General features: G+C 49.2%; 1 protein-coding gene across 1 annotated transcript in view; it reads right to left on the bottom strand.

Annotated features, from left to right (window-relative positions):
- Window positions 1–26,571, bottom strand: part of AP2B1 (adaptor related protein complex 2 subunit beta 1) — a 114,854-nt gene that overhangs the window by 16,503 nt on the left and 71,780 nt on the right. Inside the window, exons 17-20 of the mRNA XM_060258794.1 lie at window positions 26,283–26,428; window positions 19,868–19,997; window positions 4,137–4,221; window positions 2,238–2,324 (exon numbers count right to left, since the gene is read on the bottom strand). Of these exons, the coding sequence (XP_060114777.1) occupies window positions 2,238–2,324; window positions 4,137–4,221; window positions 19,868–19,997; window positions 26,283–26,428 (448 nt within the window). The remainder of the gene's footprint in view (window positions 1–2,237; window positions 2,325–4,136; window positions 4,222–19,867; window positions 19,998–26,282; window positions 26,429–26,571) is intronic.

The raw sequence follows: 26,571 nt of genomic DNA, 5'->3' as shown, positions 1-26,571 counted from the left end.
CACTGCCTGGTCCCTTTTACCAGGAGGTGCCGGGGATTGAACCGGGGACCTTCTGCACGCAAAGCAGATGCTCTGCCGCTGAGCCACAGCTGCACACTGTCTAAATATCCAGCTGTTGTATTTTATATAGTTTTTTCCTTGCTTCTATTTTATCCTCACAGCCACTACATCGTACAGAAATGGTGTAAGCCGTGGGGCAACCGAGGGAGTCGCTCTGAGCCCTGCGTTGGTGACCCCCAACTGTGCAGATCTCCCTCTGTTGCTACCTCTGCCCTAAAACAGCCACTACTGCAGCTCCACAGGGGAGGGCTGGAACCTCCTTCCATCCTTTTCCAGTATCGTCTCTGGCCCCGGGGGGGGGGGGAGAGTGGGAAGATGGCCTTGACCAGGCCCACTGGCTCCAAGTTGGTACGACAGCTCAAGGTGGCAGTTCCTGGACACCTCCCTGCTGCTGAAAGGGGCAGCCATGGGCACACTGGGTAGGAGATGGTGTGTGTGTGTGTGGGGGGGGGGGGGGTCCGTGTGCTGCTTCCTCACCACAGCCTGTGATTCCAGGGGCCTGTTGAGTTTTGCCCAGGACAAAGGGATAACGAAGACCATCCCTGAACTTGTACAATCAGACAGGCTGAGAAAGTGACTGATCCAATCATGGGGGCTGGCAATGAACACCCTTCGGTTGATCTCTGCATAGACATGAACACACATATACTAAGTCAGGCCCTTGCTTGGCCACAGTCAGCGATGTCCACTTTGACTGGCAGCAGCTCTCCGGGGACTTATCTGCATTTAGATATGAACCTGGCCCAAGATCAAGGGTGGCCAAACTGTGGCTCAGGAGCCACATGTGGCTCCTTCACACCTATTGGGTGGCTCTCGAGGCCCCCGCTGCCCCACCGGCTGACTTGGAGAAGGAATTTGTGTCTTTAAATGACTTATCCAAGCCAAGCCAGCCAGAGGCTTGAAGAATGCATTCAAAGTTAAAGTTGCTTTCTTTCCACCTCTCCTTCCCCAATCTATTTGCCTGTCTGCCTGCTCTCAAGCATCTTACATTCCTATCTTGTGGTTCTCAAACATCTGACGTTTATTCTATGTAGCTCTTACATTAAGCAAGTTTGGCCACCCCTGCCCAAGACTCTTCTTGTTATGCTACACTTTCGCAGCATCCCATACGCCATCTCCAACCCTCAAGCTTCCCTTTTATAGCAAGAGAGCAAAACAGAAATGGAAACCCACCCCTCAGTTCAATACGTGCGAGTCCCATGATAACAATGGCCATACTGTGTCTGGGGCAGTGGTGCTCTGTATTCTTGGTGCTTGGGAAACAACAGTGGGTGGGTTCTGGCCGCACTGGTGAACCTCCTTATGGCACCTGGGTTTCAGCCACTGTTGGACTGGATGGGCCATTGACCTGATCCAACATGGCTTCTCTTATGTTCTTATGTGACACAGAGTGTTGGACTGGATGAGCCACTGACCTGATCCAACATGGCTTCTCTTATGTTCTTATGTGACACAGAGTGTTGGACTGGATGGGCCATTGACCTGATCCAACATGGCTTCTCTTATGTTGTTCACATTTTGGCTCCTCCTGCATTCCCATCACTCTGCCTGGCAGCCAAACTGCTGACAAATATCGACGCCACTAAGTTAGAGCTAAGAGAACACTACTTAAGAGCTCTCAAGTGCGCTGTGTGGATATTGCCTTAACTGATTGTTGGGTGTGCGAGGTTAGGTATTCAAAGCTAGAAACATTCCAGCAAACACCAACAGGGCTCAACACAGGAGAAACAGCAGAATAGCAGTGAATCCCCCTCCTTAAGCAACAGGGATAAGAGGAGAGCCTCAGCTGAAAGGGTCGCTTATTTCAAGCCGAGAGATGGATTTACAAATCTTTCCTTGGGACATGGGTGCATTGCAGGCATAAGAACATAAGAGAAGCCATGTTGGATCAGGCCAATGGCCCATCCAGTCCAACACTCTGTGTCACACAGTGGCCTAAAAAATTATACACACACACACACACACACACACTGTGGCTAATAGCCACTGATGGACCTCTGCTCCATATTTTTATCTAACCCCCTCTTGAAGCTGTCTATGCTTGTAGCTGCCACCACCTCCTGTGGCAGTGAATTCCACATGTTAATCACCCTTTGGGTGAAGAAGTACTTCCTTTTATCGGACGGCTTGCAACCCTGGGGAGTGACCTGCTTTAAAAAGGGAGCTCCTCTACTTACCGGCGTTCAGGTGACAATCTTTAATTTGAAACTGGAGCTCGTTTTCATTCGGAATGTCTTTCCATGTGGCAAGGAAGACCTGGCGTTCTACCAGAGAAGAAAAGACGAAAACACAAGAATGAGCACCAACCGTCTGAGACAGAAAGGCCTCGCTAAGGAGACGCAGGCAATTGCTGGGAGAGGCAGGCACCCTGTCCTCACCTCTCTGCTGAGCGGAACGTTCATCCCTGGTCAATGGACCATCTGACTGCAGACTAAACAGAGCTGCAGAGATCCTGAGAAAGGATATCTGAGAGGTGGATGTCACAGAGTGGATACCCGTCTCCGATGAGCAGTGTTCCCTCTGAGCTGAGTTAGTGTGAGCTAGCTCAAAGCATTTCAGCTTCCGGATCACTCATTTTTGTCTCAGCTCAGGAAAAATGGCCCCAGAGCAGAGTCATTTATGCAGTAGCTCACAACTTTCATGCCAGTAGCTCACAAAGCAGAGTTTTAGCTCACAAAACTCCAGAGCTTAGAGGGAGTATTGCTGACATGATGGGTGGATAAGATTGAGGAGGGCAAGCAAACTCTCTCTTGAAGGGGGTCTTCAGAAACACCACCCCAATGGGAGTTATGTTGTACTTAAAAGAGGGAACTCATGAGGAAGCAGAGGGAACCGAAGGGACAGAGGATACTCATTTCACTTTCCTGCCTTCTTTTGCCAATGAACGGGGGTGGGGGGTGCAGAGGAGAACTCTGGCATCCATTCAGTCTTTTTCCAGCTCTGGGGCCACAAATACAACCAAGCAGGGGTCATTTTGTGGAAAAATAGGTGGTGGAGCTCATCCAGGCTAGATGCGAGACAGCCCCCTCTCCTCCCTGCTCTAAGGAGTGGCTGGTACAAGGGGAGCCCTGGGGGAGGCGAGGCCAAGGGGATGCCCGAGGGGGCCCCCGGCTAGGTATGAGTTAGGGGCACGGTGCCGTTCACCCAAGTCCCAGCGCTCTGGTAATGTTGGTGGACACTGTGTAGCCGGGTGCCCTGGAGCGTCGAGGGGTTGGCCGTGTCTCCCCCCAGGGGGAGGTACATGCCGATTGTATCCTGCAAGTCTCCCTAGCAGGCCTGCTGGGAGTGCAAGGCAATGGCCGGCGGCGGCAAGCTGGGCTCAGATTTCACCACGGAGCCCATAGTCCCCAGGCTCATGGAGTGGCCCAACGGTTGCTGCCTGTAGGCAATCCAGGGATTGTTATGCAGCTGCACCTCCTATTCAATGGACAAAGTGGGAAGGAGGAGGTGGAACTCGTGGAAAGGTTCAAGAGCTGCGCTCCTGTGAGGTCCCACGGAATCCGAGGTCTGCACACAAGGGTGTGGAAAGAATGGCATGAGAGGCGCCTGGATTCAGTTCCCTCTGCACAGGGTTCCTTTGGATGCTGTTTATCTTTAACATGCCCTGGAGAGATCTGTCCTCCCGACCTCTCAGCATCTCCGCCAGTTCAGTCCTCAGAAGCCATCGTCCTGAACAAGAGTCGACAGCCTCTGGGGGAAGGAAGTCAGCGGCAGGGGCTCTTTCTGATCTCAAATGATCTCCTGAAGGGGGCCCCTCTCCCTACCTGCCCGGGTCTCTTCCGCACCAGACTTTTCTAGATCCTGTGGCAGCCACATGACATATTACCCCCTTTTGACAATGACCAAGGCTTGCCTTTTTTGTAGCAGGAGCTCCTTTGCATATTAGGCCACACCTCCCTGATGTAGCCAATCCTCCAAGAGCTTCCAGGGCTCTTAGAACAGGGGGCTACTGTAAGCTCCAGGAGGACTGGCTACATCAGCGGGGTGTGGCCTAATATGCAAAGGAGTTCCTGCTACAAAAAAAAAAGCCCCGACAATGACCGATCTCCCGGAGGCAGAAGAAAAGTACCACTGACCCATTTTGCCGTCCTCTACGAAAAGCACGTTGAGGGGGATAAGGCAGCTGAAGTAGAAGACATCGATGTTGTTCTTCACGGCCACCTGAATGAGAGGATTGCGGGGCAGGGGGTAGAGGGGGAGAGACAACAGGAATGTTTTATTTACCCAATTTTAACTTGGCTTTTCTGTCAAGGCTCTTGAAGCAGCTTAGAAGCAGGAAAACAGGTTGACAAGAGATCGCTAAAAGGAGGGCTTAGCTGCCAGGGAGAGCACTTGACAAAAACCCTTCTCATTTCTTGGCCATTTCTTCGTTAGCGGGGAAAGCAGGAGACAGCCAGACATCCCCCTGTGGTGCCTGGATCGAGGCCTCGCTAGAATTATACTCTGATACTCGTGCTAGCTTTGGTAGCGAACGTTCAGTTGAAGAGCGGGATAAAAATACAGTGCGCTCATAAAGCTGAGATTAGCCATAATGGGAAATAAAGCCCTGGGGTTCCCTCAAGATTGGAAATGCTGCTGTGAACAGAGACGCAGCCGGGCTCGATGAACATAAGAATGTAAAAGAAGCCATGTTGGATCAGATGAATAGCCCATTTAGTCCAACACTCTGTGTCACACAGAGGCAAAAAAAAACCCAGGTGCCATCAGGAGGTTCATCAGTGGGGCCAGGACACTATAAGCCCTCCCACTGTGCCCCCACAAGCACCAAGAATACGGAGCATCACTGCCCCAGACAGAGAGTTCCAACAATACCCTGTGGTTTATAGCCATTGATGGACCTCTGCTCCATATGTTTATCCAATCCTTGATCAGCGGCTGGCTCTTCACATCCTTGCTCACGCAGCCAGCAACAGCCAGGCAACCACGTGCACTGCTGCTGCCGGCTCTAAGAACATAAGAGAAGCCATGTTGGATCAGGTCAGTGGTCCATCCAGTCCAACACTCTGTGTCACACAGTGGCCAAAAAACCCCAGGTGTCATCAGGAGGTCCATCAGTGGGGCCGGGACACTAGAAGCCCTCCTGCTGATGCCCCCCTCCCCCAAGCACCAAAACCAATGGTCTGAGCCAGTGCAGGGCAGCTTTGCGAACCAAGGGGCTGTGGCCCAGCGGAGGCATTGCATGCCGAAGGTCTCAGGTTCAATACTTTTGGATCTCCCAGGTGGGATGTGCTGGGAAAGACCTCTCTCAGAACGAGACCCTGCTCAGGGGAGACGAGACCGATCCAGGCAGACCCAGTGGGCTGACTCGGTACAAGGAGACTCTGTGCGTGTGTATAAATAAAGTGTCCCTCCCACACATAATTCCTGATAGACATTTCTAGGATGGCACTATTTGCAGAGACTCCGGAACGTTTCCAAAATGTGCTACAACTTGAAAAGAGAATTAGACAGATTGACGGAGGACAGGTCTACCGGAGGCTTCCGGCGATGGTGACGAAAGGGAAGCTCTGCGATGGGAGGCAGGGAACCCCGGGAATCCCAGAATCAGGAGGCAACATCAGAGGATGGTCTCAGCCTTTAGGCCCTGTCGTCAGCTCTCTAGGGATCTGGCTGGCTACAGTGTGAGGCAGGATGCTGGACTAGATGATCCTCATCCAGCAGGGCTCTTCTTCCGTCCTAGGAAGCAAGGATCCTCGCGCCACTGTGGCATATCCTTTGGCCTACAGAAACAAGGCCCGAGTTCTTGCAGCTTCAGTGTGACAGCACAACATTTTGATCTGCTCCCTTGCATTTACCCTTCCGTATCACACAGATTGTAAATATGGGCAGGGGAGGGATATGTTAAATAGGTTACCCTGCAAACTATCTGGTATGTTGACCGCACTGTATCATAAACTAAAATAGATCCAGGTGGGCAGCCGTGTTGGTCTGAAGCAGCGGAACAAAGGAGGAGTCAAGCTGCACCTTTAAGACCAACAAAGTTTTATTCCGAATGTCAGCTTTCGTTTGCTAGAAGCAAACTTCATCAGACAATAGGATGGAATGGCAAGCATTCCTAAATATAGAGAAAGTGGGCAGCGCGCTAGTATGCAGAGCCATGGAATGTTTTTTAGCAGATTAAAAGAATCACAAGTTGAGGTCTGGTGTTTGTTAGTTTGTGTTGACTGCGCTGAAACAACAACGAAGGGCAATGTAAGTCAGAATAGCAGGCTGATGTCTATGTCATTAAGTATCCTGGGTGTGAGGTGCAATAAATGGAGTCTGTTGTAATGTTAGCTCTGGGTTAAAATAAGTAAAATGGGTTAAAATGAGAAACCTGTGCCCTCATTTTAACCCAGAGCTAACATTACAGCAGACAGGTTTCGCGCAGTTTCCCCACCGATCAGCTGAGGGGTCAGCCTTTACAGAGCCTGAAAGGCACTTCATGGCCCCTTCCCCAGTCTTAATATTGTAAAAACTGAGGGAGGAGGAAGTGCCACAGGGGGAGGGGAAGGAGGCACTGTGCGCAGGGGGCGGCGAGGCTGTGCGGGGCTGCGGGGGGGGGGGGCGGTGCGGCTGCGCGGCCCGGTACCGGTCTATGGCCCGGGGATTGAGAACCCCTAAACTAAAATGTCCACCTTATCTCTACAAATAAATGGTTGTCTGGATACCCTTGTAGAGATACATTGTATGAATGCAGAAACCCCACCACCAAAATTATCATGGGATGTAGTTAACAGGCTAAAACTTGGGTGGGGGAAGGTCTGAAGAAGAGGACAGGAGGGGCATTTATAAAAGTTTTCATGTGCTGGAGAATGAGAAGTGTGGTGTGTAACAGAAGGAGTATTGGAGAATTCACTGCAACAAGACAGAATCATAGAGTTGGCAGAGACCTCCAGGGTCATCTAGGCCTACCCCCTGCACAATGCAGGAAATTCACAAATACCTCCCCACCTCGCCCCCAGTGACCCCTGCTCCATGCCCAGAAGATATCCCCCCCCGCCAAAAAAAAAAAAACCTCCAGAATCCCTGGCTAAACTGGACTGGAGAAAAATTGCTGCCTGACCCCAAAGTGGAGCTCAGAATTTCCCTGGGCATGTAAGAAAAGGCCATGAGAACTAAGCACTGCTGCGACCCTTCCTGCCCTCCTCCTCATGATCTGCCAGAGTTCACAGGATCATGTAGCTATAGCTTCTGGCTTAGGCTTAAACTACATTACATTTAAGATGCATTCACCGTGTTTCCAATATTCACTGGAACGTGTACCTACAAACTGCCATAGAACTAAGAGTCCAGGCAGGTAACTTTGACCCACAGACCTCTCATTCAAATCTTCCCTTGCTAACAGAACTGGCATAAATTCAGGTGAGAATCGGCATACTATAAACCCATGGCTCCGCAGGCGGAAGAGTAGGCACACTTGAAGCCTAAAGAGCCAGCCCGGCTTTCACGTGAAGCCAGCCCTGACTTGGCGAGAGACGAACTCCGCAAAGCAAAACCAAGAGCCTTGATGTTCCTTCCCCGGCCTGAAGCGCTACAGCTCTCTGGGGAACGCAGCCTCTAAATCAGCGATCAGTGACTTCCTGTTCCCTGGCATCCCCTGCTATTGATCGCAAGAGCTCGTGGCTCACGGCAAGAGAGCAAACGGCAGAAAGCAGTATTCCCGTCTGCCAGGAGAATAAGAAAAGAAAGAAACGCAGCAACAAATGGCTGCCCTCCAATCCATCCCCAAATGTAGTCAGGGCCTATTTGTAAGCAAGTTGGAATCGATTCATTTCCTCACGGCTGCTGCGAGCGCTGCCCTTTGCACTCCTCACCACAAAGCGTGCTGGGTAGGTTTGGCTGCTTTCTCTGAGTCTCAGCCAAAGCACTGGGCAAAGTCCAGGTGATCCGGCAGATCCAGAACTCTGTCCTGCCCCTAAGCCTTCTTCTTTGTTGCACTCGGCGCACCCTTTGATGCAAAGGACAGGATTCTGGACCTAGGATTTGGATCTTTTAGGTACAGGATCCCAGCGCCCAAACGTGAGACCTTCCACCCAGCCAGTACGATTGTCCACTCACGCACTCCTTTTCCATAGAAAGTGGTATCAGTTATGAGTGATGTTTGGCCAAACTATTCAGCCAATTACATAGTCAATCAGTTCTGGGTATGCTCATCTCCTTGGTCCATGCCCCATGAAGGTTCTTTATCTGCCTACCAACACCCTCATCCCTGCTTCACCCACTCCTCCTCTCCCCCCACACTCCTCTCAGCTTCCCATTTCTCAGTCCATCACCTCAGTTGTCTCCCATCTCCTTGGCCCTCCTTCTCTCAATTCCCACCCTCTGTCCTTTTGGCTTCCTGGTGGCTCAGTCACAAGCTCCCCCACCCATCTACCCCTCCACTGTTCCAGCTTCAGTCAGCCCCTCCTGAATAACATTCTTCTTCCAGACAAACTACTGTCTCATCAGGTTGCAGCTAGTGCTAGACAAGACTGTTGACTTTGGAAGCGTTTAAATGAGCACCCAGACGAGCCAGGCTCCCCTGATCTAATCAGAGCTTGGAAGAGGGCTGCCAGGTCCAAACAACAAGTCAGCAGGGGGTGGGGGGGAGAGACTTACGAGGACACTCCAGCAGGCAGGAAGGAAGAAGCACACCTTGCCTACATGAAGATGAAGAAGATAATGGATATATATCCTGCCCTATACTCCGAATCTCAGAGCGGTCACAGAGGAGAGCACTGGAAACCAGTGGATCCCTCACGCTCCGGGGAGGACCTGGTAACCCTATCTTGGAAGCTAAGCAGGGTCTGCTCTCGTTAATACTTAGACGGGAGCCTATAAGGAAGCCCAGTGCTGCTATACAGTGGCAGGCAATGGCAAACCACCTCTGAACAACTCTTGCCTTGAAAACCCCACGGGGGTCGCCATAAAGTTAGCTGCAATTTGATGGCACGTCCCACCACTGAACAGATACCCCAGTCTCCCACACCACAGGATAAGGTCAATAATCCTGTAGCAGTCAAGAGGAGCTTGGAAGCTGTAGGGACGAGACTGGGCTTGCCTGGGCTATCCAAGTCCAGGTCGGGGCTGGATTTTCTATTTTTGATTTCTGTGAACCAAAATGGAAGCAGAAATTTCCAGAAAGCTTCTGCCCTCCATGAGACCTGATGGCATAAGACAAGACGATTTGCTATCTAAGGCTCAAGAGACAGGGACTATAATATACAAGTAACCAAAAGGACAACAGACTCTGCGCAAGGGACATATATCCAAGAAGGAGATGCCCACCAAAACCTCCAAAGGTGGAGCATGCCCACTTCAAGGCCACCAGTGATTCTCTCAGCAAAAGAGACAGTGCACCTGGAGAAAGTGGTCCTACCCTTCCCACCCCCCACCCAATGACACACAGGCATGGAAATGCACTGACTCGTCTCACTGTGCATTTCTGCCCTTCCCCAACTGCAGCTGATGGTGTGTTAGTAGGGAACTGGCAAACCCATAGCATAAGGATGTTACGTCTGGCATCATTCGAAGTCAAGCAAATCTGCTGGGAGGACCAGAGAGTGAAGGGAAGGTAGACCTTCTAAAGCTGGATCATTGATCTCTGAGAAATTGGACAGGGTGGGATAGAAATCTAAGAAGTACCCGTCCGTTACTATTCACGAAGCCAAGCATGGCCCCTGCAGACCAAGTTTCTGAGATCCGTTTCCCTCTAAAAACCAAAGATTCCTAGACAGCTCAGCCTCCACAGGTGGTACCAAATCCTAATGCCTGCAGAACAGCAACATCTGCCGGCTCCCAGCATCATGCCAGCTTCCTTCATGTTTTCCGCCCAAAAGGGAAGCGCTCTCGTGGCTGTGCTCCTTTGGCCTACGTCGGTGCTCTGCAGTGCCAGGTGGCAAGGAAGGGGCCCAGGAAGCCGAATGAATAAAATGTTCTGGAAGTGATCAGCACTGATGAGCATCAATGCAACAGGCATACGCGGAGTCAGAAGGCCCATGCAGGGCTGGCAGAGCACTCTTAGCAGGGGGTTTTCATTGTTGTCGCTGTCATTCCACATGTCACTGTCTCTTCTGGCAACACAATCTAGCAAACGGCGCAAGGACCCCAATTTGCACAAAACCAGTTCCTGATGCGACTGGGTCAATGGCCAAGCTGATTTCTTGGAGGGGATCTTCAGGAATGCCTTTGATAGGGTGCTTGTCTCCAGTCGTTCCTGAAGCTGTTTTTCAGCATGTGGCAAGTGCTGCAGGGAACAATCGCTTCCCCTGTTCAGCCATTTGGGCTAGATGCTCATTTAGATCAGAGGTTTCCTCTCCTTGGGAGCCAGTTTGATGTAGTGGTTAAGTGTGCGGACTCTTATCTGGGAGAACCAGGTTTGATTCCCCACTCCTCCACTTGCACCTGCTGGGATGGCCTTGGGTCAGCCATAGTTCTCGTAGGAAATGTCCTTGAAAGGGCAGCTTCTGTGAGAGCTCTCTCAGCCCCACCAACCTCACAGGGTGTCTGTTGTGGGGGAGGAAGATAAAGGAGATTGTGAGCCACTCTGAGACTCTGAAATTCGGAGTGAAGGGCAGGATATAAATCCAATATCATCATCATCATCATCTTCTTCTTCTTCGGGAAACTTTTCCAGGCAGGCTCCTTTGCTGAGCTCTCACGCCTTCCAAACAAGAGTCTTGGAGCAGAAGCTTTACGTTTAGGCCACAAAGGAAGGTCTGTTGGATCACACGGTTACCAAGCAGGGAATGGAGTAGGAAGACCCGGGTTCAAATCCTTGACTTTGCCATGAAGTTTCCTGTGTGACTGTGAGGTTGGTCACCCTTTCCCAGTTGAATCCATCTCACAGGAGGATTCGGGGAGGAAGAACCACAAACACTGCCCTGAGCTCTTTGGAGGAAACACAGAAGAAAAATGCAGCAGATGGAAATGTCAAAGGAAGAAGAAAAAGATCGCAGATTTATATCCCGTTGTTCTTTATGAATCAGAGTCTCAGAGCAGCTTACAATCTCCTATATCTTCTCCTCCCAAAACAGACACCCTGTGAGGTGGGTGGGGCTGAGAAGGCTCTCACAGCAGCTGCCCTTTCAAGAAGAACTCCTACGAGAGCTATGGCTAACCCAAGGCCATTTCAGCAGCTGCAACTGGAGGAGTTGGGAATCAAACCTGGTTCTCCCAGATAAGAGTCCCTGCACTTAACCACACCAAACTGGACCACACCAAAGACCACTGATTTGCTCCGAAACAGTCACAGAGCCCATCAGTAAAGACCAAGAGAATAAATAAGGTTCCATGTTGTGCTCATCAAAGCTCAAGGACAATTATAGGGGCCCTATTCAAGTGGGAGGGTGGCATAGACATGTTTTGAGTAACTGCTGTGACTACACAAGATTTTTTTAAAAATGCTAAGAAGAAGCATCAATAGCTGCGTTTCTCCCTCTTGTAAATAATATTTTTGTACATGTTAATTCCACTGACTCAGCCATGTGGACAAGCTGCTCCTGCATCAGAGCTGGGGGGGTTTTTAAAAAAAAGGAAAGGGGGGGGGTTTACGCAAAGATGCCCTGGAGCCAACCAAATTCCTCCTCAACAGCGCTGGCAAGAAAAGCAAGGTCCAAAATGTCCTCTTTGCACATGAAGACGACATGCGCAGTTCCAGGGGCCACTGCCTCCGGCCGTAAGAGGATGAGATCCTCAAGAGCGCAGCCGTGCAGAGCTGTTAACCGCAGCCAGCCTTGAATCACCAAGCGTGCTCTCACTTGGCAATTCGCCACAAGGTCCCCAGTGGCCCCTTGTGTTACTTCTGCCTGCTGTGAAAAAGGGCAGATGGGTTGGGTGGCGACGGAGTAGCAAGGGTGCTGACGAGCGTGGCCAGCATGAGCCCTCCTGTCTTTAATGAAAGGCTTAGATAATGGGGCCATAAAGGATTCTGGGAGTGGGGGCGGCTCCCACTCACAGCACCTTGGAACTGCTCCCCCAAAGCCTATTGCGGCCTCTCGCCCAATCATCTCGGCCGAGTGACTGCCACTCTATCGTGCTCATGGACTGGGGTTTCTAATTTCACTTGCCATCAGTGGAACCCTCAGAAGGTGGGTGGAAAGCGATCCGGCACCCCACCAGCATGGTTAGACCTGGTTCCTGCTGAGAATTTCCATCCCAGAAAACATCTGTATTTTATGTCATTCATACTGCCTTTTCTTTCTGTCTTTCTTTTAGAATTGTGAACTGCTTTGAGCAGTGGCTTTGGCTGGAAGAGCATAAAATCAACCTTGGCTTGAGAACGGTTCTCTTGAAGTACCCAGATTCTCCGACTGGAACCAGGCAATAAGCAGTGGACGCAGTTGAATGCACCGACAGCAACATTACAAGCATTATTTTGCCACACAATTAGGATGTGTGAGAGGGATTTTTGCAGAATACCAACATCTGGCATTTGTAGCGTGGGCAAGGCTGCAATTCTGAAGGAGACCGGAACGAACTCAGCATGTAGGAAAGGGTGCAGAATTCAGATATCAAGCCTTTGTTGTTATTTAAGTCATGGTGCTAGCTCCTATGGTTGCAAAAATATCCTGGCTGGCTCAACATGGTATCCAGTGGCTGTGGGGTGGGTGGGACCTCAGGGCTCTCTCCCCAACACTAGCAAAACCAGAATATGTTATGCAGAACAATTATTTTTTAAAAGATGCAAAACAAGAACCATGACATTCTGGTTAAACATGCAGGACTTATGCACAGTGTAGAATTCAGATTTCCTTGGCTCAGGATTTTATTTTTTTTAATATGGAGCACAGAAGACCCCCAGCCATCTCTGGCAAAGCCATCCAAGTTAGTACTTGGATTGGCATAAAGAGGACAATGCCAAAACACCCTAGGGGGGCAGGGATCGCCAAACTGTGGCTCTTTCACACATGTTGTGTGGCTCTTGAAGATCCGCTGCCTCATTGGCTGGCTTGGAGAAGGCATGTCTATCTTTAAATCACTTCTCCAGCCAACAGCTTGGAGAATTCATTTAAAGTTAAAGCTGCTTTCTTTCCACTTCTCCCTCTCTCTTCCTTCCCCCACCTATTTTCTTCTTGCTCTCAAACATCTGACATTCATGTCCTGCAGCTCTCAAACATCTGGCATTTATTCTATGTGGTTCTTACGTTAAGCAAGTTGGGCCACCCCTGCCTTAACAGCTCAACTACGGCTCCGAATCGTGGGTTTTATACCGTCATCACCTGCGACTCCTTGAGCGCTTTCATCAGCGCTGCCTTCGCACCATCCTCAACATCCACTGGAGTGACTTTGTGACCAACACTGAAGTCCTCAAGTGGGCAGAGGTTACAAGCATCGAGGCATTGTTGTTGAAGACACAGCTGCGCTGGGCAGGGCATATCTCCAGGATGGAAAACCACCGCCTTCCCAAAATTGCCCTGTACGGCAAACTTTCCACCGGCCATTGAAATAGAGGGGCACCAAAGAAGAGGTACAAGGACTCCTTGAAGAAATCCCTTGGTACCTGTTGCATTAACCATCACCAGTGGTCTGACCTAGCCTCAGATCGCAAAGCATGGAGGCACACCATCCACCAGGCTGACTCTTCCTTTGAGAACGCACGCATAGCTGGTCTTGAGGATAAAAGGAGATTGAGGAAAAATCGTACTGCTACAGCACCAATCCCAAATCAGACTTTTCCCTGCAGCCACTGTGGCCGGACCTGCCTGTCCCGCATTGGTCTTGTCAGCCACCAGCGAGCCTGCAGCAGACGTGGACTACTGCACCTTTCTTAAATCTTCGTTCGCGAAGTCAAGCCGAGAGAGAGAGAGACCTTGTGGCTATTGGCAGTGTGAGTGGTAAAAGACACCACCCCTTGCTCCCATATCACTGCTGACTGAGTCCCAAGTCAGCCCACAGCCAGCAGTTATGCAGGAGAACACGACAGGCACTCCCTGCTCGGGGTGACAAAATACCTTGAATCAGTTTTATCTTTGTCCCGGGCATATAAAACCACAGGGCTGTTCGCCTCATAACCCTGACCTGGTCATGCATCTGGACATGACTCTGCTTCAGAGAGCTGAATAATGTTCAGAGAAGAAAGGGGTTATCTGTTTTGGATAAACATATAGAGCAGAGCTCCATCAGTGGTTATTAGCCACAGCGTATTGTTGGAACTCTCTGTCTGGAGCAAGTGATGCTCTTTATTCTTGGTGTTTAGGAGGGAACAGTGGGAGGGCTTCTACTGTCCTGGCTCCACTGGTGGACCTCCTGATGGCACCTGGGTTTTTTGGCCACTGTGTGACACAGGGTGTTGGACTGGATGGGCCACTGGCCTGATCCAATATGGCTTCTCTTATGTTCTTATGTTTCCATGTCCGCTGTTTGCACACTTCAATGATACAATGTACAGATTGTGAGGTCGATCTAAGCAAGCAAGGTAGCCAGAGCAAAGACCAATGGTCTCAAGGTGTCTGGGGGAGCAGAACAAGCTGATCTATTTATTCAAATGTATTAACATATTTTCATCCCTACTTTTGCATCCAGAAACGGGCCTTTGGAAAGACAACATAACCTCATCGCACGTCAATCAAATAACTGCGTAGGTCTTAAAGATTACTGTCTAAATGGTTGCAATCAATGGATTTGTCAGGATCTCATCAGCTCACTACGCTCTCCCCCCCCCCCATCACCCAAAACAGCCACAACTGCATCTCCACCACTTTAGCATCATAAGAACATACGAGAAGCCATGTTGGATCAGTCCAACACTGTGTCCCACAGCGGCCTACAAATTATATATATACACACTATGGCTAATAGCCACTGATGGACCTCTGCTCCATATTTTTATCTAACCCCCTCTTGAAGCTGTCTATGCTTGTAGTCGCCACCACCTCCTGTGGCAGTGAATTCCAAATGTTAATCACCCTTTGGGTGAAGAAGTACTTCCTTTTATCCATTTTAACCTGACAGCTCAGCAATTTCATCGAATGCCCACGAGTTCTTGTATTGTGAAAAAGGGAGAAAAGTACTTCTTTCTCTACTTTCTCCATCCCATGCATTATCTTGTAAACTTCTATCATGTCACCCCGCAGTTGACATTTCTCCAAGCTGAAGAGCCCCAAGCGTTTCAATCTTTCTTCATAGGGAAAGTGTTCCAACCCTTTAATCATTCTAGCTGCCTTTTTCTGGACTTTCTCCAATGCTATAATATCCTTTTTGAGGTGCGGCAACCAGAACTGCACACAGTACTCCAAATGAGACCGCACCATCGATTTATACAGGGGCATTATGATACTGGCTGATTTGTTTTCAATTCCCTTCCTAATAATTCCCAGCATGGCGTTGGCCTTTTTTTATTGCAATCGAGTTGGGAGTCTCCGGTGTTGTGGCAGCGCAGCTATTTCAAGCCATTTGTTGAAGGTTCATTAATAAACCATCCAGACGCAGAACAGAAAAGCCAACAGAGAATGTGGGTTGGCTCATGGGGTTAGTAAAGAAGATTTTGTGGTCATGAGAAGACGCCGATGGCCCATCCTCATGAGGCGCAGAAGGAGATCACAGTTTGGAGATATGATCCCTTGGTGCACCAAAATATGCTAAGGATGCAGCAGCCGTATGTGGCCCACCAACAGGAGCAGGTTGGCACAATTAAAGATAGATAGATAAATTTATTGTCATTGTTCTCAACAAAAAGAGAGCAACGAAATGAGGTGTTCTTCCACAAAACATACCAACACATCAAACACACATATTCATATTCATACCATTTAAATACATCTAAAACCATTTAAACCATTAAAACCATTTAAATACATCTAAAACAGATAAACATTCATAAAACCATTTAAACCATTTAAATATATCTAAAACAGATAATCCTTCATAACCCTGCATTTAGCCTAACCACAGCACTTGGATAGAAACTGTCCTTAAATCTGTTTGTCCTAGCCTTCAACACTCTATATCGTCTACCTGACGGTAGGATCTCAAATAGCAAATGGCCCAGATGTGAAGGGTCCCTTAGGATCATTTTTATCTTCCTTTTACATCCCATATTATACAGATCCACCAATGAGGGGAGAGAACATCCACAAATCTTTTGTGCTCTTCTCGTCACTCTTTGGAGCACCCTTCTCTCTGCTTCCGTGCAGCTCCCAAACCACGCGCAGAGGCAATAAGATAAAATGCTCTCAATGGAACTACGATAAAAGGCAACCAGCAGACTCCCTGACAGTTGTAGTGATCTTAAGAGTCTTAAGTAGTATAGTCGTTGCTGGGCCTTTTTCTCTAGAGCTAAAGTATTTGCCCCCCATGTTAGATCCTGTTTCATGGTAATTCCTAGAAACTTCCATTCTGTCACTTCCATAACTGCCACAGACAGTGTGCCATCTATATGTTGTGGCTAAAACACAGAAAGAAGCCAGGTTGCTAACTGGTAGAAAACTGTTGAAAAGCATATCTCACCAGCCGTTGAGCGGCTTCCTGCTTAGGGTGCTACAGTTGACTTTTAAAACCTTTCAGTGCTCAAGTCTCAAAGTACCAAAAGACCCACTTGCTTCTATATGAATGCGCATGGAACTGAGAGAGGCCCATCTGAGGCCGTTTTTATAGACATTAGATGTTAGGTGGAGGTCCAGTGGAAACACAGGTCAGTTTGGTGGTTGTGCCCCATCTGTCGTAGCTTGGGTCCTAGGCTATGTGTGTAGAGTTGCGCTACAGGAAGGCAACTTCCCCACCTCCATGCTCTTGCTGCAGCCTGTCACTGCCTAACTCCCACCCACCCCACCCCCCAAAAAATCCTACTTCTTTGGATCAGTGAACTGGTAGGACAGTGCAGGTGGCAAACAACAAGTCAAGAGAAAGAAGGGGACCAGCAAAAATCATCCTCCCAACTTCTGCAAACACACACAAAAAATGCTTGAGCATAAGAGAGGCCAGGTTGGATCAAGCTAATGGCCCATCCAGTCCAACGCTCTGTGTCACACAATGGCCAAAATCCAGATGCCATCAGGAGGTCCACCAGTGGAGCCAGAACTCCAGAAGCCCTCCCACAGTTGCTTCTCAAGCACCAATAATACAGAGCATAACTGCCACAGACAGTGTGCCATCTATATGTTGTGGCTAAAAGCTACTGATGGACCTCTGCTCCATATGGTCTGCCAGAGAAGCCACTGCACTTGGGAACTGCATAACACAGGGTTCTAGCCTCTACTTCGATCCCACCTGTCACCAAAAATTACCTCCCCAAGCAGCTTGCAGGAAAAGAAGTGCCAATGTTGTTTACAGAGAAGAATCTCTAGACCAAACCTAGATCACATATTATTGGTCCACCAACAGCCAGGATGGCTCAGCTGTACCTCCGGGTTCCGTTGCAATTGTGCTCTGAACACCTGCTACAAATAATAGGGGGAGGGTCTGTTGCTTTTAAGCTCTGCATGAGCTCCTCAAAAACATCCACCTGGCTGCTACCACAAACGGGATGCTGGATAGCCTGACCCAGGGGATGCTGCAAGCAAAGACAGTGTGAGACTGGACACAGTTCTCCCTGGTAACTTGGCTTACTATTCCAGCACAGTAAAGATACCTCTCCCTGTCTAATGGGAGCATTAGCCCCTTGGTTCCAAGTCCAGCAAGTTTCATCACAAAAGCAAGACTCAGCTGGAGTCATAACCTGCCCTGACAGATTCATGGGCAACACAATGTGCACTGGAGCAGAAGGGCTGTCCGTTTGGAGAGCTCTGTTATTTTTGCTTTTGTGCTTAACTCAGGAAATACCGACCCTGCATGTAACTAGAAGGCTGGCATTTTTTTCCCCTAGCACCTTCATCAAATTTTTAGCAGCCAGCTGTCCCCTGCCAGCTTTCATCTCAGGTAACAAAGAGCACCGCATCTCACACGATCAGCGCTTGGGGTTTTTCTATCTTAATTAATTTAGCTAGGTGTTGAATTCTAAAAGCTTCTTTGCTGCACCGTGTTAGCTTCATATATTTAGGTGCTTTTGCTTTGTATGCCCTGCACTCTTGGTCAAGCCATCCATTATTAGAATGCAATTGCCAAATTTGTAAGTTTGTTATTAATAAGCAGAGGTTGTAGAGATTCTCCTTTCTCTTCATAGTGGCAGATCACGTTCATGTCTGAAGAAAGGATTTTTCTATCCCACCGTTTTACACAAGAGCGCAGAGTGGTTGCATAATATTTTGAATGTAAAGCAGGGCCTTTTCTACAGTGACTCCAGAACACCCTCCTTTGGGGATGTCATTTTTAAACCACACTCAGTGAAAACTTTCCGTTAGTAATTAGAAAAACTGGTCCTTTTCCAAGCTGTTTTGGGCAACAGAATTTCCCTCCCCCACATTAAAAATTTGGGTTTATAATATTTTCAAATTGGCTGGTTCTAATTTTATTTTCAATTATTTTCCAAGCCGCTTGATAATTTTCTTTTACTGAAAGGATGGCTCTAAAAAACCTTTTAAATATCCAACACAAAAATGTAGGAACTACACTCATGAAAGGGAGTGTCTTTGACAGAAGCCAAAATTTTCACTACATCCCACTGCTGGATCTTTTTAGACAGTCAAGTGCCAACTTCCATCTTTCATTGCAAATACCGAAGACCCTGATGAAATCTGACAGCCTTAGAGAGGAAGAGCACGAGGTCCATTGGAAAGCAACCTTTCCTCGCTTTTTTTGGGGGGGGTATTTTTTGTATTTTGTGTGTGTGTGCCTTTGCCTGGAAGCCATGGTGACCTCTGGTGAGGTCATTCAGAGAGATGGCTGAATAAAGCCTGCCTGTGTCCTCCTGTCTGCTGGTATTCCAAGGAGGTCTCCCATCCCAGGACTTGCCGGGGTCATCCCTGCTTAGCTTCTGAGATCTGATGAGGTCAGGCTTGCCTGGGCTATCCAGTTTTGGGCTACAACTTTCCCTTTTTGACCTCCTTAAGGAAGTTGGGGTCCAGTAGCACCTTAGAGACCATAAGGTTTTCAGGGTATTTTGACAGCTCATACTTCCAAAACCTCATTATCTCCAAGGTGCTACTGGAATCAAATGTACCTGCTCTACTGCAGACCAATGTGGTCCATCAGTGGCTATTAGCCACAGCATATTGTTGGAACTCTCTGTCTGGGGCAGTGATGCTCTGTATTCTTGGCGCTTGGGAGGGCTTCTAGTGTCCTGGCTCCACTGATGAACCTCCTGATGGCGCCTGGGTTTTTGGCCACTGTGTGATTCAGAGTGTAGAACTGGATGGGCCATTGGCCTGATCCAACATGGCTTCTCTTATGTTCTTATGTTCATCTAGCCCATCTGTGTCTCTGTTCATGGCAAGAACTCACAGGCACGCAATGAAATTGCTGAGCAGTCAGGTTAGAATGGATAAAAGGAAGCACTTCTTCACCCAAAGCGTGATTAACACATGGAATCAACTGCCACAGGAGGTTGCGGCGGCTACAAGCATAGGCAGCTTCAAGAGCAGATTGGATAAACATATGGAGCAGAGGTCCATCAGTGGTTATTAGTCACAGCATATTGTTGGAACTCTCTGTCTGGGGCAGTGATGCTCTGTATTCTTGGTGTTTGGGAGGGGCAACAGTGGGAAAACATCTAGTGACCTTGCCCCACTGATGGGTCTCCTGATGGCATCTGGTTTTTTTGGTCACTGTGTAACAGAGTTTTGGGCTGGAGGGGCCACCGGCCTGAACCAACATGGCTTCTCCTGTGAAATTAAGAAAGCTGGTAGACAATGAAACATTTCCCATGCCCAAGGTTCAAAAACTTTCAAAAAGCCAGAAATCCTGCCCCTGCTCCAACACCCCCTTTCCAAATCGAAACCTCTTCCTCCTACCCTTCAACCACACCCATTCGTACCTGGAGATTGTTCAGAGGTTCCATCTTCATGACTGGTCCCAAAGTGTTGAGGGGAAGGGAGACATCGATGCTCTGGTTTGGCATCAGAGGAGTGTGGATGGCCAAGGGAGTGCTGGGAATGACGCCAAAACTGGGGAGAAAATATTAAAAAGGCATGTTGAAGCATCAGGAGAATCTCTTGCTTTTTTAGAGGGGGAAATAAATAAAGAACTGAAGTCCTTTCTACGGTCTCACATTATCATACCCGCCTGAACAGAGAAGCTATTGAGATTTACAAACACCAGCACAATTTTAACAGAAAGGAAGAAGGCATTTTCATCCACCAATCTTGGTACCCAGCTCTGCAAAACACCCTACAGACTATAAATTGCAGAAAGTCTCAGAACAACCAGCAAATTCCACAGAACAATCAGCACAGTCAACAACCATCTTCCTTATCTTCAAACCCCTTCCAACCCTCCCAGCAATTAACACGGAACAATGGTCACATTCAACAGCCAGTTTCCTTATCACTATCCTTCCAGGAAGCCCCACCAAACAATGGGCACATCCACAAACCAATTGCCCTTTCATCACACCCCCTCCAGCCTAGAAATAGCAGCTCTCCAGCAGCCCTGGCCCCACTCAATGCACAGCAGCCAAGAAGGTCTGAGCGCCTGCTCCGGCTGCAACGCCACCGAGGATGTTCTCCGCAGCTGAGAACGAAACGTCTGGAAAACTTTCTCCAGTAGAACACGGCACTTGATCCCGAAAGATTCTACAAACTCTAATGATGTTACCAGCCGTGAAAACCTGAAATCTTTGATAAAGAAAAGAAAGCTGGTGGAGTCAAGTGGTTAGACGGCTGGCCGCCGCAGGGTTGTTGGGAGGGTAGGGAGAAGCGTGTTTCCTGGCCTGTAGAAAGGGCAGGATAAAGCCAGACAGAAACAGAATTGCCTTGCTGGATTAATGGTCCATATAGTTCAGTCCACAGCGACGCTCCCTTCTAAGCTGTGGAGTCCTGTGAGCAAAAATTCTACTTGGAGAGCTACAGGCATTAAAACTGTGAGCTACTGCATAAATTCGCTTGCTCTGGGGTCGTTTTTCCTGAGCTAAGACAAAAATGTGTGAGCAGGAGGCAAAAAACCCGTGAGCTAGCTCACACTAACTCAGCTTAGAAGAAGACTGCAGATTTATACCCCGCCCTTCCCTCTGAATCAGAGACTCAGAGTGGCTCACAATCTCCTTTATCTTCCTCCCCCACAACAGACACCCTGTGAGGTGGGTGGGGCTGAGAGGGCTCTCACAGCAGCTGCCCTTTCAAGGACAACTCCTACGAGAGCTATGGCTGACCCAAGGCCATTCCAGCAGCTGCAAGTGGAGCAGTGGGGAATCAAACCCGGTTCTCCCATATAAGAGTCCGCACGCTTAACCACTACACCAAACTGGCTCTCTTAGAGGGAACACTGGTCCGGAGTGCCCAACCAGAGCAAACAGTACTGAGCTAGATGCGTCCAGGATCCGGCTTGATTTAAGGCAGCTGCAGACAAATGCCAGGTATTCAGCCCTGCAATTCCAGAGCCTTAAAAGTACTTAAAGTCGTCGGAAGTGGAAGTGCCGATTTCCACCACTCTCCCAGGCAAAATCACCTTGTGCTGTTCCTGAGACTCAACACTGACCAACTCGAGAACACAATTCAGGGAGGTTCAGTGGGCTGCGGCGAGGCAGGAAAATCCTTCCTCCGCAAGGTCTGCAGATCGCTGGACCCAGCCTCTGGCTACCAGCCCCGGACAAGACGCAGCCACGAATGTGCCTAATTCTCACCCTCCCTTCCAAGAAATGCTATCTAAACAAACGGCCACCGCATCGTCTTCCGGCAGTGAGTTCCATGAGCTCACTCTGCAGTACGTCTGACAAATGTGTTCTTGAACTGATACCAAGCAACTCCCCGATGACCAAAAACTACAGAATCTGGCAACCGGGTTATTATGCCTGTGGGATAATATATAAAATCAGGTATTTACATCCAGGAGGTGGAAATGACAAACAAATGAGGCATTCCTTTGCAGCTCCCTGCCAGACGTACTCACGCGGCAGCTGGAGCCTGGTTTTCGCTGAGGCTTGGCCTCCCCGGCGCTTTTCCAGCCCCGACGAGAGAGTTCCAAAAGTAGCTGTGCAGGGGAGACTCTGCAGAGAGCTGCCTTTACTGAGAAGCGGAGAGGCGTGCCCCTCCAGCCGGGAGTTTGATCCATATGCAGTCTAGCATGCAAGCCCTGAACTCTCTGCACGCTCTTCTTGCTTAATTGTTAATACCAACAGCCCTGCCCGAAAGAGCCTCCTGGTGGATTTGGCCCCGCGGTATGCTCCAAGAGCAAGCCGAGATGCTTCTCTCAAAAAAGGCTGCCGGTAATTTCAGCATCGGTCTCCCCTGCTGCCCCTAAATTAATTTCATATTCCAATTCGGCAAGGCTGATGAGACTGAGCCTCTGAATCCCAGAGCCAGGAGGTAACAGCAGGGGAAGGCTCTCTGGAGGAACCGGATGGCTGCTGTATGAGACAGGATGCTGGACCGGATGGACCACTGGTCTGATCCAGCAGGGTTCTTCTTATGTTCTTATGACCTGAGATAAGCTGCAGGTGGGGAAATGTTTTCCAGGATTCTGCCAAAACGCTCAGCACAGAACTGGGAATGGAATTCTGGTTCCTAACAAATGGGCAGGGTTTTTTTAATAGCGGGTTTCTAGTCCTCATGGATACCCATGCATACCTGCAAGTGGGCGGGCTATGCTTGGAGAAATCAGAAGATGGGCAGAGGTTTAGTGTACAAAGATTGCGAGGGGTCATGGAGGGAGGATGGTTGCCCCGGCTCTCTCCCCAGGACTACTGATTGCAGCTGGTGCAGAATGCTGCAGCCAGGCTACTAACGGGGCTTCCTCGTCAGGAGCACATTCAGCCTGTGCTGAGAGCGCTGCACTGGCTGCCTGTTGCGTACCGAATCCGTTTCAAGGTCCTGGTATTAACCTTCAAAGCCCTATATGGCCTAAGACCTACCCATCTGTGGGACTGCCTTGCCCCACATGTTCGCCAGAGAGCACAGAGATCAAGTTCTCAAAATCTTTTGGCTGTCCCTGGGCTAAAGGAGTCTAGGCTCAACTCCACCAGAGCAAGAGCCTTCTCGGTTGCGGCCCCAATACTTTGGAACACCCTTCCAGAAGCCATCAGGGCCCTGCGGGATTTATCGCAGTTCCGCAGGGCCTGCAAGACTGAACTGTTTTGGGATGGCATATAACGTCTAATGGGGGAGGGCTGCCACCACATCTGCATCCATAGAGCTTTTATTACTAACTGCCCAGGATCTGTGCGCGTGAGAAAGAAATTATTATATGATCTGCCTGAAGTAGCACCATTGTTATTTATCTGATAGCTTTAATGTTTTAATATTGCTTTAATGTTTTAATATTGTTTTGTTTACTGTCTATTTTATGCTGTTGGCCGCCTTGAGTCAGTATGGAATGGGCGGGATATAAACATAACTTAAATAAATAAATAAAATAAATGACCTATGCAGAATTATACACATGCATACAAACCAGTTTCATTGAACATACTGAACTGCCTTATACTGAATCAGACCCTCGGTCCATCAGTCAGTATTGTCCGCTCAGACTGGCAGTGGCTCTCCAGGGTCTCAAGCTGAGGTTTTTCACGCCTATTTGCCTGGACCCTTTTTTTTAGTTGGGAGATGGCGGGGATTGAACCTGGGACCTTCTGCTTACCAAGCAGATGCTCTACCACTGAGCCACCGTCCCTCCCATTGACGTAATTTATGCAGCTTGCAGAATCCAGCTTTGCTTGGCACAGGATTCGAGTTCTGTCAATGCTGGGTTTCGGGTTTGTGGGTCAGAGGCTTTGGATGCCTCTACATACAGCTGGATCCAGATGTTTAAGGCTGTTGGATTCAGCATGAGTGCACAACCTCCCTCCTCTCTGAGTTTACTTGTTCAATGAGAACAACAAGGAAGCCATTCCTTTTCCAAGCCCACCTTTGTTTGCCTCTTCCCCCTTGGAGGCTTGCCAAAGCCCAAGCAAGTTCTAGAAGCAGCATTAAGACTTAACTTGGTTCGATTCGTATGTTGGGGAATGGGCGAAAGCACTACTGCATGGTCACGGATGAAATGGCCAATTTAATAAAAGACTTTTTAAACAAAGGGAGCCTTAGGATTCATGGAAGGGAAAGGCAGACACGGGAAAAGATAGACATTGTCATGCTTTATTGGCCAGTGGTCTGATCTCTTGCCCGCATTAAGCCAACCGCCTGCCTGCTGCAACCTCTCCTCCCCTCCACAGGGAAGGAGCCGGGTTGGTGCTGCAGACTTTCCAGAGAGCTATTCTGCATCCCAACGTCAGCCTCTTCTCCCAGGTGGCTCCCGGCAGCTGCCGTTCTCCAGCACTGAGCGAGAACCAGACACACACACCTCTCTCTCTCCGCCTTCCAGACCATGCTCGCTCTGGCTCAGCGCTTTCCTGCCCTGAAGTTAAGCGCCGATTATTTGCAGGGTTGTGGATGGCTTGTGCTTTTCAAATAAAAAGAAAAATCCAAATTCTGCAGGATGGACTGGGGAGGGCTCAGGAACTAGTGGGCCCTGTCATTCTCACTCAGACGAACAGGGATAATGCCAGGGGAAAGCGAAGAAAGGGAAAACCCTGATTTCCTTGAAAAGAAGGCATTTATTTAATTGATTTCTTTCAATCAGGAAAGATGGGGTGCAGATTCTATAGGGGGCACCGCCTCCAGTGCCCACTGCCGGTTCCAGCCCTGATTTCTTTTTATCTCCCTTTTCTCCTTTGCAGGGGAACATTCTCCACTCGTCCGTTTTATCCAGTACGAGATCATGTAGAGGTTAAGAGTGTCAAACTGTTACCCGGAAGACCCAAGTTCGAATCCCTACTTCTGCCCTGGAAGCTGGCTGGGTGATCTCGGGCCTGCCACTTTCTCTCAGCCTAACGTACCGCATAGGGTTGTTACGAAGATAAAATGGAGGCAAGGAGAATTATTATTATTAGTTTATTTCTATTCCGCCCCTTCCCCCTTTTGGGGGGCTCAGAGCGGAGTACAACAATTTAAATTAAGATCACAATAAAATCAGAATAAGGATGTAAGTTCCTTCGAGTCTCCACTGGGGAGGAAGACAGGGTGCAAATGAAGCAAATAAACAAATTTCAAAGCCTTAGGATGTAGGTAAGGGCTGACTGTGCATCTGCAGTCAGCCAGCAAGCTTCCACGGCGAACGGGGATTCGAGCCTGGTTCTCCCAGATTCAAGTCTGACACTCCAAACACAACACCATGATGTATTTCAGAAGCTTTGCTTGCGTCGGTGAACCACACTACTTGAGTTATTCTTTCCGCCTTGCTCTGCAGATTTCAGCACAGCTCCACCACCCTTCCATCTTATTAAAATGCACATTTTGTCCCCTTGGACATAACAAGGACTTTCCCAAGTACATCTGATTAAATTAAGGCTTTTCAAACTAGAAGAGGCTTTCTCCCCCATTCTTTTATGTATTTATCCCAGCCTTCCACTCAAGGAGATCATGGCAGGGCCCACAAGCTCTGCCCTTCCCATTTTACCCTCGCGACAGCTCTGTGAAAAGTTAGGTCGGGATGAGTGACTGGCCCAAGATCCCCCAGTGAGAATAATGGCCGAGGGGGGAGGGTTGAACCCAGATCCTTCCAGGCCAACCCTCTCAACACCATCCCATCGGTTCCTGACTTGCTGGTCAAGGAACTTTCACGTGGCTGCTGAGAAGGCCGGAGCCTGTTCTGGGAAGTGGAGCCCTTCTCCAGAGCACTCAGCTGGCCAGAAAATGAGAAAGAAGGAGGAAGGAGGAAGAAAAAAGGAGGAGGAGGAGGAAGATGACGACTGCAGATTTATATCCCCCCTTTTCTCTGAATCAGAGTCTCAGAGCGGCTTACAGTCTCCTATATCTTCTCCCCCCACAGACACCCTGTGAGGTGGGTGGGACTGAGAGGGCTCTCCCAGAAGCTGCCCTTTCAAGGACAACTCCTGCGATAGGTATGGCTGACCAAGGCCATTCCAGCAGCTGCAAGTGGAGGAGTGGGGAATCAAACCCAGTTCTCCCGGATAAAGAGTCCACACACTTAACCACTACACCAAACTGGCTCTAAAGGTTACCACCAGGCTGCCAAGGCACTTCCACAGAGTCCCACTGAACACAGGAAGCTGCCTTATGCTGCATCAGAGCCTTGGTTCGTCAAAGTCAGTACCGTCTACTCAGACCAGCAGCATCTCTCCAGCATCTCAGGTAAGAGGACTTTTGAGTCACCTGCTACTTGATACTTTCATCCCAAGATGCCGGGGATTGAACCTGGGACTTTCTGCAGCGGAGCCGCAGCCACTCCTCCCCTGCCCTTACCTGTTCTTATTGAACTGAATGGCGAAGTCTGTCATGTGCTGCAGAGCCTTGTTGCTGAAGCTCATGTCCATGTAGATGTGTCCTTGCCGGTGGCCAAACGTCCCAGAGATCTCCAGCCCTTTGGCCTTCACTGCGGGCAGCCAGACCTGGCAAGGTATTGGGGAAACAAGTGGTCAGGGGTGAACGGAGCTTGGCTCAGGAAACCGCCATCAACCCTGACAGAACCTATTTTGATTTGGACAGAGAAGACACAGGCGGCCTGGAAAAGCCAGAGAAAAGTTGCGGGTGC

Source organism: Heteronotia binoei, chromosome 18 (assembly GCF_032191835.1).
Source record: "Heteronotia binoei isolate CCM8104 ecotype False Entrance Well chromosome 18, APGP_CSIRO_Hbin_v1, whole genome shotgun sequence".
In the NCBI taxonomy this organism is placed as follows: domain Eukaryota; kingdom Metazoa; phylum Chordata; class Lepidosauria; order Squamata; family Gekkonidae; genus Heteronotia; species Heteronotia binoei.
Note: the sequence above shows the minus strand (reverse complement) of the source record. Positions and strands in the feature narration are given on the sequence as shown.